Source organism: Lolium rigidum, chromosome 1 (genome assembly GCF_022539505.1).
Source record: "Lolium rigidum isolate FL_2022 chromosome 1, APGP_CSIRO_Lrig_0.1, whole genome shotgun sequence".
Lineage (NCBI taxonomy): Eukaryota > Viridiplantae > Streptophyta > Magnoliopsida > Poales > Poaceae > Lolium > Lolium rigidum.
Genome location: NC_061508.1, coordinates 248,082,264 through 248,093,714, shown reverse-complemented (window position 1 = coordinate 248,093,714; position 11,451 = coordinate 248,082,264). Strand labels below are relative to the sequence as shown.

At 43.0% G+C, this 11,451-nt stretch overlaps 1 protein-coding gene across 1 annotated transcript; it reads left to right on the top strand.

The window, feature by feature from the left end:
• Nucleotides 1–6,903: 6,903 nt before the first annotated feature.
• Nucleotides 6,904–8,879, top strand: LOC124683467 (60S ribosomal protein L37a-1). Its single transcript, XM_047217974.1, has 5 exons — nt 6,904–6,987; nt 7,814–7,853; nt 7,936–8,024; nt 8,485–8,567; nt 8,657–8,879. The coding sequence occupies exons 1-5, from the start codon at nt 6,985–6,987 to the stop codon at nt 8,718–8,720; spliced, it is 279 nt and encodes a 92-aa protein (XP_047073930.1). The 5' UTR covers nt 6,904–6,984; the 3' UTR covers nt 8,721–8,879.
• Nucleotides 8,880–11,451: the final 2,572 nt, after the last annotated feature.

Sequence of the window (11,451 nt, the reverse complement as noted above, 5' to 3'; positions counted from 1 at the left end):
GATGACTTTTTTTTGTCTATTCAGCAAGTGGGTAGATTGGATTAGCTTCATATACTTCGGTGAAGTGCAGGTTCAGCTGTGGTTCTCATCTAAAGAAGAGTGTCATAGCTATTGTCAAATTTAGGTGAGAACCAAGAACCTGTATACTCGTACTCTCAATCAGTGCAGAGTGCTCTCAGGGTACCCAATCCATGGGATACTGGTCGAGGAGTACTAAACTTACAGGAATGCTTTTCTGGAATGAATTCATTGGGTGTATTTGCACTTACACTGTTTGGTGGTGTTGCATATATATTGTTAGAATTATAACTGGTATCCTCCAAATGTTGCTTATATATTACGAGTTGTTGAAGAATAACAAATATTATTAGATGTATGAACGAATGTAGAAAGCTCTCACAACCATCCAGAAAAACTGTGGCCAAATAACCATCAATGAAATAGTCTTAGAGGAAATAAATATATAGATTACATGTAGCAGTGATAGCTTTGTTATAAAGCTAAATAGATTTGCACTCACATGATCTTTTTACGAGGAGTCAGTCCAAAGCCCCAGGTGAATGTCTTTATTGGTTTCTTCATATAAATCCTAATAGCATCTATTGTATCTTTTCTTGAATAATAGTTTGATTTTTTGTTCCTTTTTTTAGCTTCCCTTAAGTACCGTACCGAATATTTTTAGGCATTGCCACGAATCTTGTAGGTTCAGGGGCTGCCAACGCCACAACATAATTTGGGCTTAACACGTTGTCTGAGCCATTTCCGACAAACTTAGCTCCTAGATTCAATTCAATGACAAGGTAATAGGTACATTTTCCTATCCATAGGTACTTGAGTGATTTATGGCAGAGATATTAAATATCTATTGCTTACAGTATAAGATAATATAATTTAGGTAAATCCCTCTTCAAGTTTTTTTTTTGTACTAGAGTTTCTACTGGCCTCTTGAAGATTTGGACATGGGGCACATAAATAATTTTTGCCTTTTGACTAACAATATGTATCAAGGGTGCAGTTCAAGTGTTTTGAAGTACATAGAAGTGGGCTATATCACCTACCGTTGAGAAAGAGGAAGAAGAAATCATGTTTGTTTGAATTGATCACTTATGAGAAGATGAATGGGTCTCCCTGTATGAAGATTCAGCTACTGATGTTGGTTATCGACCCCTGATTTGATGCAGCAAGAGTGAAAGCCTATGAAATTCAAGATTATTTTGGAGGATCGTATAGTGGGGCAGGTAGGGGTGGGGGGCGGTCTTCTCACCGGCGGCGAGGAGGCAAGGTCAAAATGTAGCTCTAAAGTGGGGACTCGTAGCATTGATGTGCGTGTGTGTTTTTGGTGTTTATTGGTAGTTTTTTCGAGAATCTATTAGGACATGGTGCGGTCAATATGGAAACTTCTATATGATTTTTTGAATTTATATTAAACTGTTCAAATAAGCTCTTCATTTTTACGTGTATGTTCCATAAGTGCACATAAAAATTTAAGTTGTTGTCCCAAGAATATAATTCCAAATAATATTCTTACTATCCCATCACAGATAATTCTTATTCATTACACATCTAAATGTGTATCAGCTTATATAATTTCCAGAAAGTTGTGGGATTGTAATATTTTCCAAAAAGTTGTGGCCTCATAATAGAGCCTTTGTTGTCCGTGCTTCACTTGCGCACCTGAGAGTTTTACCTCTTTGAAGCGTACATTCGCCTACTACTTTTTGTTTCATGGCATGAGCTTGTATGGTACAAAAAGAATGACATAGATCAACGACATGATGTTTGTATTTTAACTATTTCTGTTTATTTTTTATGTGTTGTTGCCCCGTAGCAACGCACGGGCATTTGTACTAGTAATAGTAAAGATCTCTATCTCTTAAAAAGAAGGAACGTATTCCCCCTTCTCCCCTACTTTCGTCGTCCTTTTGTTCCGCCCCGCCCGCGCCAAGCTGGACCAGGCCCATTACACTGCAAGTCTGCAACCCCTAGCTCTTCTCTCCCCTCTCCGTATCCAACCCTAGCCGCTAGCCGCCAGCCGCCATGCCTTCTTAGTTCTCACCCCCACGTCAGCTCCTTCCTCCACACGTTGGCGTCCTCCATGTGTGGCCAGGGAAGCCCCAACTTGATCTCGTCGGCCGTCCGATTTCACCATCTACATCCTTGCACGGCCTCCCGAGCTCCCCATTTTCGTCCAAGAGCGGCCAGGGAAGGGCACACCTGACTGATCTTGAATACATCTCCACAAGGCTTCAAGCGCCGCCTTTGCCATACATCTCCACAACCCGACTCAGTATCCGCGCTCACCGGAGGACGCCGCCGCCACCGCCGCCGCCCTATCGGAGCTCACACGCCTCTGCCGCCGCGCTATCCGCCCTCGTCTTCTCCGAGCTCACACCACGACGCCCCGCCCTATTCGACCTACCACCGCCCTATCCGACCGGCCACCGACCAATCGGACACGACGACGACGACGCCCTCTAACCCACCTGCCATCGACCTGGACAACGCTTGCTACCCACCTGCTGTCTCCACTGCCCCCGCCGTCCGTGGTTCGCTGCCGGAAATTCAGAGGTTAGTTTGCAACGAAATTGCTGAAATATCTGTTAAGACAAAACTGCCAATTATGCAAGACAGGCGCATATACTTAAACTCTGTTGATTAAACCATTTTTTATTGTCTCTGTTGATTAAACCATTGCAGAGTTCAACCCAGTAGTTTGTACAACTAATTTGTTTCTATACAATATTATGGAGATGTTTTCGTAGTTATAACTCACATTTGTATCAAAAAATAATTTTTTATGGGTGTTGGGTACTTTTATTTCAAAGTAAATTAGCCATTTGCTACATATGCTTGAACTATGTTCTCTACCCTGAGTGATGGTCCATGTTAAGCAAAGCCTGCATACAGCTGGAGGCGTGGCTGTGTATACTGGGAAACCGAAAAGCCAATTTTATTTGAGAAACTACAGTGATACCTAAACAAACGATTAAAAGAAGCAATATGAATGCTTGTGCCAGTTTATGCTATGAAAAGAAGCCATATGAATGTTCTCGATTGTTTGTGTAAGTTCATGCTATGAAAACAAGCCATATTAATGTTTGATGTTTAAATTTTCTATTTTAGAAGAATTCTAAAATCTGCATTTAATTGTGGTACTTTACTTTTTATGTCATACATGTGCATTTCTATGACAAATTATATAATTTATGGTACACTTCAGCAAGTATGCTAAAGTACCAGACATAAGGGGAATGAATATTTCTGGCAATGCAATATCTGATCAGGCATTTATGTGAATTACCTGTGCACGGCGTAGTTTTGGCTTAATATTCGAGCCTCACTTTAATTACTTCGATATACAATATCTCGGTTTAATATTTGAGTCTTGCTTCAGAGTGAATTTCCTGAGCACTGTATGGTCTTTGCTTTGCTATTATGTATAAGAGTAAATATGTAGAATTGAGTTATGCATATTACATTTTTCATGGAGGCGGTGGTTCTCCATCACAGAACTTGACCAAGTTAAATGTCACATCTTCCAACAGCACATTCTGAGCCTGCAGCCTGCACTCCATTTCAGGACATTACAAGCATGCAAAACCAAGGTGATTAGAAACTGATTTGTTCAACAACTGCCGTGTTGCTAAATACATGTGATTAAAGCTCGGTTCATTATTCCCTTCTCACTTTGCTACTAGAGCAATGAGCATGGTCACGATGGTGTGCCACATTAAGGTTAACTGAAAAAACATCAAGTTCTTCATTAAAGTTCAGTATAAGACCATGTTTTCTTGTAACCGAAATTTGCAACTTTGTTCAAGTTCAACGTTACTTCAGTATCCTTTTTCAGGATGTAGAATCTAACAAGACCGCCAATGAAAGAGTCCACTGAACCCATATGCAGTAACCTGAAGTTTTCTTTGATTCTATGAATGGAATTAATTTCTGCTTCTGATGATGTGATTTTTGTAATGAGCATGATGATTGGGCGTGAGTATTTCCCACCAAGATTTCAAAATTCATTGAAAATCTGTGGATGGTAGCAATCAAGGCTAGCAGAAAGTGGGCGTTCAGTAGTGAAGAGACAAATTAAATTAAACCTCATTTTCCTTAATGTTAAAACTAGCAAGGGTGAAAGTTTATTGAGTTTTGGAATATATTATTAGCATGATCCTTTAACAACAAAAATTGATTAATAATATATTCCATGGATCACTGCACAAGGATTCGAATTTCGACATCGTCGACTTGCTCTGGTAGAAGGCATGGCAAGGGGACCGCTCTGGCAGACATGCATCTCCACTGACGACCTCCCAAACGGCCAAGGTAGCTGGCCTTAAAAAATATTTTGTTGCTCATTGTCTATCCTACGCTGAAATTGATCTTGGTCATTGCAGCGCATATGCATTTCTTCTAAAATCGTTACATCTTCTGCTAGAGCAGTAGTTACTGACGATTCTTGTGATGGTTCTCGTTATGAAAGTTGTATCTATTATCCTATCTAGAGACATTACTTGGATCTTAAATTAAATTTCATCGGTTCAATTTTGCTCTACAGTTTGTTCACACATACATTACAGTCTTGTGTCATTCAGTATGTTGTACTGCATTTTCTTATGTGGAGTCAAGTGATAGTGTTAAGGAGTATTAGTATTCAGCAAATCTGGAGCATTTTCGAATTGGTTTCACATATTTTGATTATCTATATGGGACTAGCATATGCTGTGTTTATCACTTAGCAAACCAATTAATATTGTAAAGAAGAACCTCAAGTTTCAGAAATATGCATGGAACTAACGGAAGTTCATGGGACTAGCATATGGGACTAGCATATGCTGTGCATATTTCCATCGTTTTTCATGCATCATATACTCCAAAGAAGATCAAAGCTGCAGTCTGAATTATCATAGAAGATGATCTGCATTAAACTATGATATTGGAATGACACTCTTTCAAGGTGAGGATGCATGTGGTAAGGTGTATGGAATCTGTAGTATCGGCGTATCGCGGTAGATACAGTTGTTTTGTACAGAGCAAATCACATAGCCTGGGAAATGGCTATAACTGAAGGAAGGATTATTTTGATCAATGTAAGAAATGTTTCAAAAAATTTAGGGATACAGGTTTGCTTAGAATACTGAGTTGAAAACTTGCAGGCGATGTGATCGACCATCACTCGACATCCGACAAGTCAACCAAGTACAGCCGGCTGATGAGATCAGGCTTTGACGAAAAACGAGGGATCCCAATCTCCAGGTTCACAGAAATGGCTCATGGAATGGCTGGTGGGGCTATACTTAAGAGAGTGGACTTAGGAACAATGTGAGACATGAGGTAATATAGCCGTCATATGAATGTTAGTCCGTGTAATGCATTGTCATATACGACCTGTTTAAATTATCAGTTCATTATGTGCAGATTCAACAAGCCATGCAGGTGGACGTGAGGATTCCAAAACAAGGACTTCGTGAAGCGTTCTTAGGTGTTTATGATCAAATGCCAATCTTCGTGAGCAGCAGCGTCACTGGTGGATATCATAAAGAAGCACCCTTCAGACTACCCAAATGACTTGCTTGTGTTATCCTAATGACCACCAGACGCATACATTTTAGATGTCCGGGGCCAATGCTGAAGCCTGGAAGTTTGGGAGCACGTGACTACATGATCTCACTTTGTTGATTACTGCCATCGCTTTAATTTCGTCCACTATGAAATTCTTAAATTGATTTGAGACTCCATGTTGCAACTTGATATAAAAACTTAAAAAGGGAAACAACAACATATATATTTCTGTATTTTCATGGTACATTAACAAGAGATAAGCTAGCATAACATACTGCAGCTGATAAACAAACAGATCCATGAAACACATCAGGCCCACCAGCAAGCCAATGTGTATTCTAAGACTTATGTGTTTTCATGACAGATTCTATCTGAGGCCATCATGGCGTCATCCATCAGGCGCTAGACCGCAACTTTTTCTTGCTCGAGAAAATGCAAAGCCGCTGATGTAAAATCCAAGGATGGCGTTGGTGCATGCTGAGGACGCTGATGTCGCCTCTGTTTTTCTAGCATATGCTTGTGTCAATGTGAAGCATCTCATATTTCTCTTCTTCAATATTTCTAATATGATAGAATTATTTTAGGCTATAAGAGGCAGACCGTGCTCGGACTTGGTAGAGCAAGATATATTCCTAGATCTTCGCCAATGCCGCGCCGACGCGGGCGACCTCTTCGATGTGGAGACCGCCGTGGTTTTCTCCGGCCCGCAGCGCCGACGGAGGACGGCGGCTGCTGGCCTCGCCGTCATTGGTGCCGGGAGCAAAAGCCCTCTTCGGGGCCATGGCGGCGGTTACGCGTGCGTGCGGAACCGTCGAGTGGAGTGGAGCGGGGAGTGGACTGGACAGAGACAGATCCCTCCTAGTCCACATTTAATATGGCGTTCGCTCCCACTGACAGCTAGGCCCAAGGGAGACAAGTAGGCGAACGTGACCAGACGCCGCTTGCCATCCGCGGCCATGCAAACCTAGCACAGATTTGGGCCGGGTTTGCGTCGTCCATCGCGGCCATCCGCATTTACGATACGGGGCCGCGTTGAACCGCGGATTTGTCCGGTTGGACCCATCCGAACGCGCGGACGCGGGATGGGTCGCCGCGTTGGAGATGCCCTTACGTGCCGAAAAGACACCCATACCATACCATGGATGCAGAAATCGCCCAATATGGCTTCTTTGCTTGGGCCAGGTTTTTTTTCTTGAGCAGATTTTGTTGGGTCAGGTGGCGTGTGATGTTCTTGAGCAGATTTTCTTGGGTCAAGTGGACCGGCCCAAGTACAACAGCCCACGCACCGAATCAAAGACGTACCTCAAAACCCTAGGACTATAAAGCTCCCTCTCACCATTCCCTCTCCTTGCCGCCGCAGCTCGCCCCCGTCGCCCGGATTCCGCCGCCGCAGCTGCTGCTCGCCTCCTACCCGTCGCCGAGATGGTACGCTCCTCATAACCTTCTCCGCTCCATTCGTCCACACGCAACAAAAGTTTTGTCCTTGGCTGATTGAACGCGTAGATCTGCGTCACATTGTCTGAGCTATTCTTTTCTGAGGATTCCTGGTTATCGATTCTTATTGGGTTTTGTTCCCATGACTTCACCGCAGTTAGGTTATTCGCCATGTTAAGTCGAGCACTGTCGATTATCGTTGGTCCATTTGTGTTAACCGTGGTCGGCTTTGTTTTCCGCCCGATCATCTTCTTCAGTTCGGGTTCGGTTATAACTTGCAGGATTAGGATGACTAACTGATCTCGCAATAATGCCATCGGGTTATATGTTATGGATCTGTAGTTGCTTGGATATAAAAGCTAGTGCTAGTTTTGCTTGCGTTTTGTATCGAAGTTCTAGAGTGCAATTGGGAGGATTTAGTTGAATGTTCTTAGTTGCATGGTCAAGAATGTTATTAGTTGTCATCATAATTTCACTGAAGTTTTGATACTGGATTCCTTACTTGCTTGTTCGAGCATTATTGAGTTTAGTGCTTAGAACTTCTATGTTGCTGAGGCAAACCTGCCCTACCTTTTAGTGTGAAATGTTAGTAGTTTGAGTTGTGCAACCACGACAATTATATATAAATGTTTGTAGTTTTAGTTGTGCAACCATGGCAAGTTATATATATAAATGTTAGTAGTTTTAGTTGTGCAACTATGGCAAGTTATATATATAAATGTTAGTACTTTGAGTTGTGCAACCACGCAAGTTATTTCATATTCGTCAGTTTTAGTAAGCGGCTGTCTAATTTGTTGCATTTGCCATTTCTTCCCAGACGAAGCGCACCAAGAAGGCCGGAATCGTTGGCAAATATGGTATGTACTATTTTAAAATTTTGCTAATTTCCTTAATTCACTGTTTTGTTAATTTCTTGAAATAACCCTCATGCTTTTATAGGTACTAGGTATGGTGCCAGTTTGCGTAAGCAGATCAAGAAGATGGAGGTGTCTCAGCACTCCAAGTACTTCTGTGAGTTCTGTGGCAAGGTATGTCATCTCTCACCCTGGCTGGTTAGCATTCGTGCCAGACTACCACCAGTTTATGGATTATAACTATACAATACACCAACCAATGGTGGCCAAGATTCCTAATGCTTGCTGATGTTTATCTCATACCATGTAGTTGTCCTTTTGAGCCTTTTCCTCCTATGGCAGCATTAATTTTGTCTGTTGTCTTTCTGGTAATGTTTTCACGTCTATGTGGAAGATACACTATAGTAGTACGATCATGCTGATCATAGTAGTATGATCATAGCAGTTTGATCGTGCTGATCTACTTTGAATGTTGTATTGTGAGCTATATGTTGCAACATTGAGCTTGTTTTAGCTTACCTTTTTCTGTCTATTAGTTACTCTATATAGTTTTTATTTTAGGATGCTATAAACTGTCAATTTTATGTATCTGAATAATCCTATCTTAATTCTTCCTTGCTGTAATTCTTACCAGTTTGCCGTGAAGAGGAAAGCAGTTGGAATCTGGGGATGCAAGGACTGTGGGAAGGTGAAGGCTGGTGGTGCTTACACCATGAAGTATGTTATCGTCAGCTCTCTTATCCTTTGAAATTTTACCCCTTTGGTCGCCCATTCTATGTTGCTGATGATGCAATATGTATATGCAGCACCGCCAGCGCTGTCACCGTCAGGAGCACAATCCGTCGCTTGAGGGAGCAGACTGAAGCTTAATTTTGCTACTCTTGTTTTGTTCTAAGGGTCACCTGGGGTTTTGCAGTTTAGACGAGATTTCATCTACTTATATTGGCTGTTTAGCCGTGGATAACTTTGTACTTGGTGTTATGGATGACCTGTTATGCTATTCCTCCACTCTTGTGTTGCCTGATTTCATCATTATCCATCCTCGGACGTGCTAGCTTGGTGATTAGGGATCGAAGTACTGTCTCATGGAATTGCCGGAGCAACATCTGGCCCTGCTGTGCTAAGCCCTTAGTTTGGTTGACTATGTTCTATTTTTTGCATACATAGATTTATTTGGCCTTAGCATTCTCCACTTAATCAATGAATTTTCCCTGACTCGTGGCCTGCAACTTTCATTTGATGTAGAAATATGACCGGACAGGACTGCATTTGACTTAGTTTAACCACGTCCTGACCTGACTAAAAAATCAAAGTTTCAAAAGATTCTGGAAACATACTTAAGAATCATAAATAGTTTAAAGACTGGAGAATTTTCAGCTCATATGAATTAACAGTTTGAGAGAATCATCTTTTGAAATTTGATGCCCAAATTTGACCGTATTTTGATTCAAACTTGCCTAATTTTGAAATAAGATCTAGAAAATCATAAGTGCTGATCGAACTCTTGCGGGAAATTCAAAGTTCCAAAACAGTATAAATGTATAAATACTCTTCCGGTATGGCAGCGACCTCCGGCGCCGCGGCAACGACTTCCGACACAACAGCAACCTTTGGTATGGCCGGAACCTCTTCCCGGGGCACAACTGCCCTGGTACTTGCTCCTGATGTTCTACAAAGTGGCGGTGAACATGGTGGTAGTTCTAGCGATGATTGTGGCGGAGGCCACCACTAGAGCCGTAGCGATGGCGAGGGACACCAAGCACTGTCCTGCGGTGGCAGAGGCCACCATTCCTATTCCGGCGACGTTGTTGGCAGCAGCCGAAAGTTCGGCGACGAGCACCAATAGCAAGACCGAAGATCCGGCGGCGATGAGCATAAAAGCGACGGTCCTCTCGTGCCACAAAACGAGCAAAAGCAAAAGCCAACAATGACAGGGAAGTCATCATTTTCTTACCTTTTCTCTCTATACTTTTCTCCTTAGCCTATTCGCTAGGGCTAGAGCAAGTGTTGATGACGTGAAGAGATGCAGAGATTGAGAGGAAATAAATGGATGTGAATGATTGTCTTTATTGATGGTGACTACAGGTATTTTTAGTTCCTGAACAGTCGGGAGTACATGTCGGTTACAGTGTTTGTGTCTTCTTGGGAAATGACATAACAGTTCACTTTGCACAACGATTGAACAAAATGTAAATATTCTAACTGCTAAGAAGAATATGCTAGGGAATCTAATAACCGCCTCATTAGTTTTAAACTAACAATATAGACCATATATACAATAAAGTATCAGCATTTGTAATATTTAATAAATATAAATACACTATCAAAATATAGTTTCTTCACAAGAGTATGACAGGTTTTCGACTTTTTCAGGTAACATTTTGTTAAAAAATTGTAAGTAATATTGTTGTAAGAACTGACAAGATCGATATGAAACTCCATAGTACAAATTGAAAACCGGTCTAGTTTCCAAGGAGGGGCGGCGGTAAGCAAGCTAGAGCAGGACCGCGGAAGGTCATCCGGTCCGTTCTTGTTATCATTGCGCCAGCTTGATTTACAAAATATAAACCATACTGCTAAGATGTACTCCGTTCTGAAGAAATATACGTCCGCCCCGCAAGAGTATGACATGAATTAGGCCTTAAGCAAGCAACGTCCGCTGTGGACTAGCGCCGCCGCGACAGCCTTCTGAAGAAAAATAGGCAGCGCTTGCCGTCACCGCCGTCGTCTCTCCAGCACGTGTAGAGATCGATGCGGTGGCCCGCCGAAATGCCGCTCGCCTCCGCGAACCGGAGCCACCCGGAGCCAATGATCCGGTACGTCCGGCTGGAAGGGCGGTAATGGATGTGGGCCGCCTCCTCGACGCCGCCGGCGTTGAGGAGCGTGACCGGGATCTTGGCGTGGCCGAGCTCCGCCAGCTCCGGGAAGAGCTCCGGGATGGGTCCGCCCCGCACCGTCGTATCCATGAGCAGCAGCCGGCGCTGGCCCGGATGGACGTCGGACGGCCCCACGTGCTTGGCGAGCGCCCAGGAGGCGTCGTGCACGCCGAGGCCGTCCATGGCCTCCCGGTGACGCGCTTCTCGCGCTGGATGGATGCGAGGACGCTTCATGTTGCCGACGAGGTCCGAGCACCGAGGGCGATGTGATGGTTATACTTATATCGGGAGAGTTCTGCCTCGTCGTGCGATGCGGACACACATATGTAGTCGGTTTGCTTGCACGACCGCGTGGTTTCTTGTTTGGAAAGATATGGGATCGGATCTTGAGCATCCTACTCTATTCGAACTCTGCAATGTTTATCGGAGCAGAGTTGTAATACAACATCGCTTCAACAATCATGTAGACCGGTTTGTACTCTACTCGTCCATGTATTCTACTACCACGATTCAAGATCTTTCCGTTGAACCAGCAAAATGCACATTATTGCGAAATAAAACATATGATCAATTGTTCGGGAGGGATGCCTTTCAGTCCAGACTGTTGGGAAAGAGGTGTCTCCCCAACACACTCCTTTGTAGTAAGTGGGTCTCCCACATTGAGATGAAACAAAAGATTCATTTGGTCTACTTCTTTATGTCTCTTCTCTTGATACTATAACACG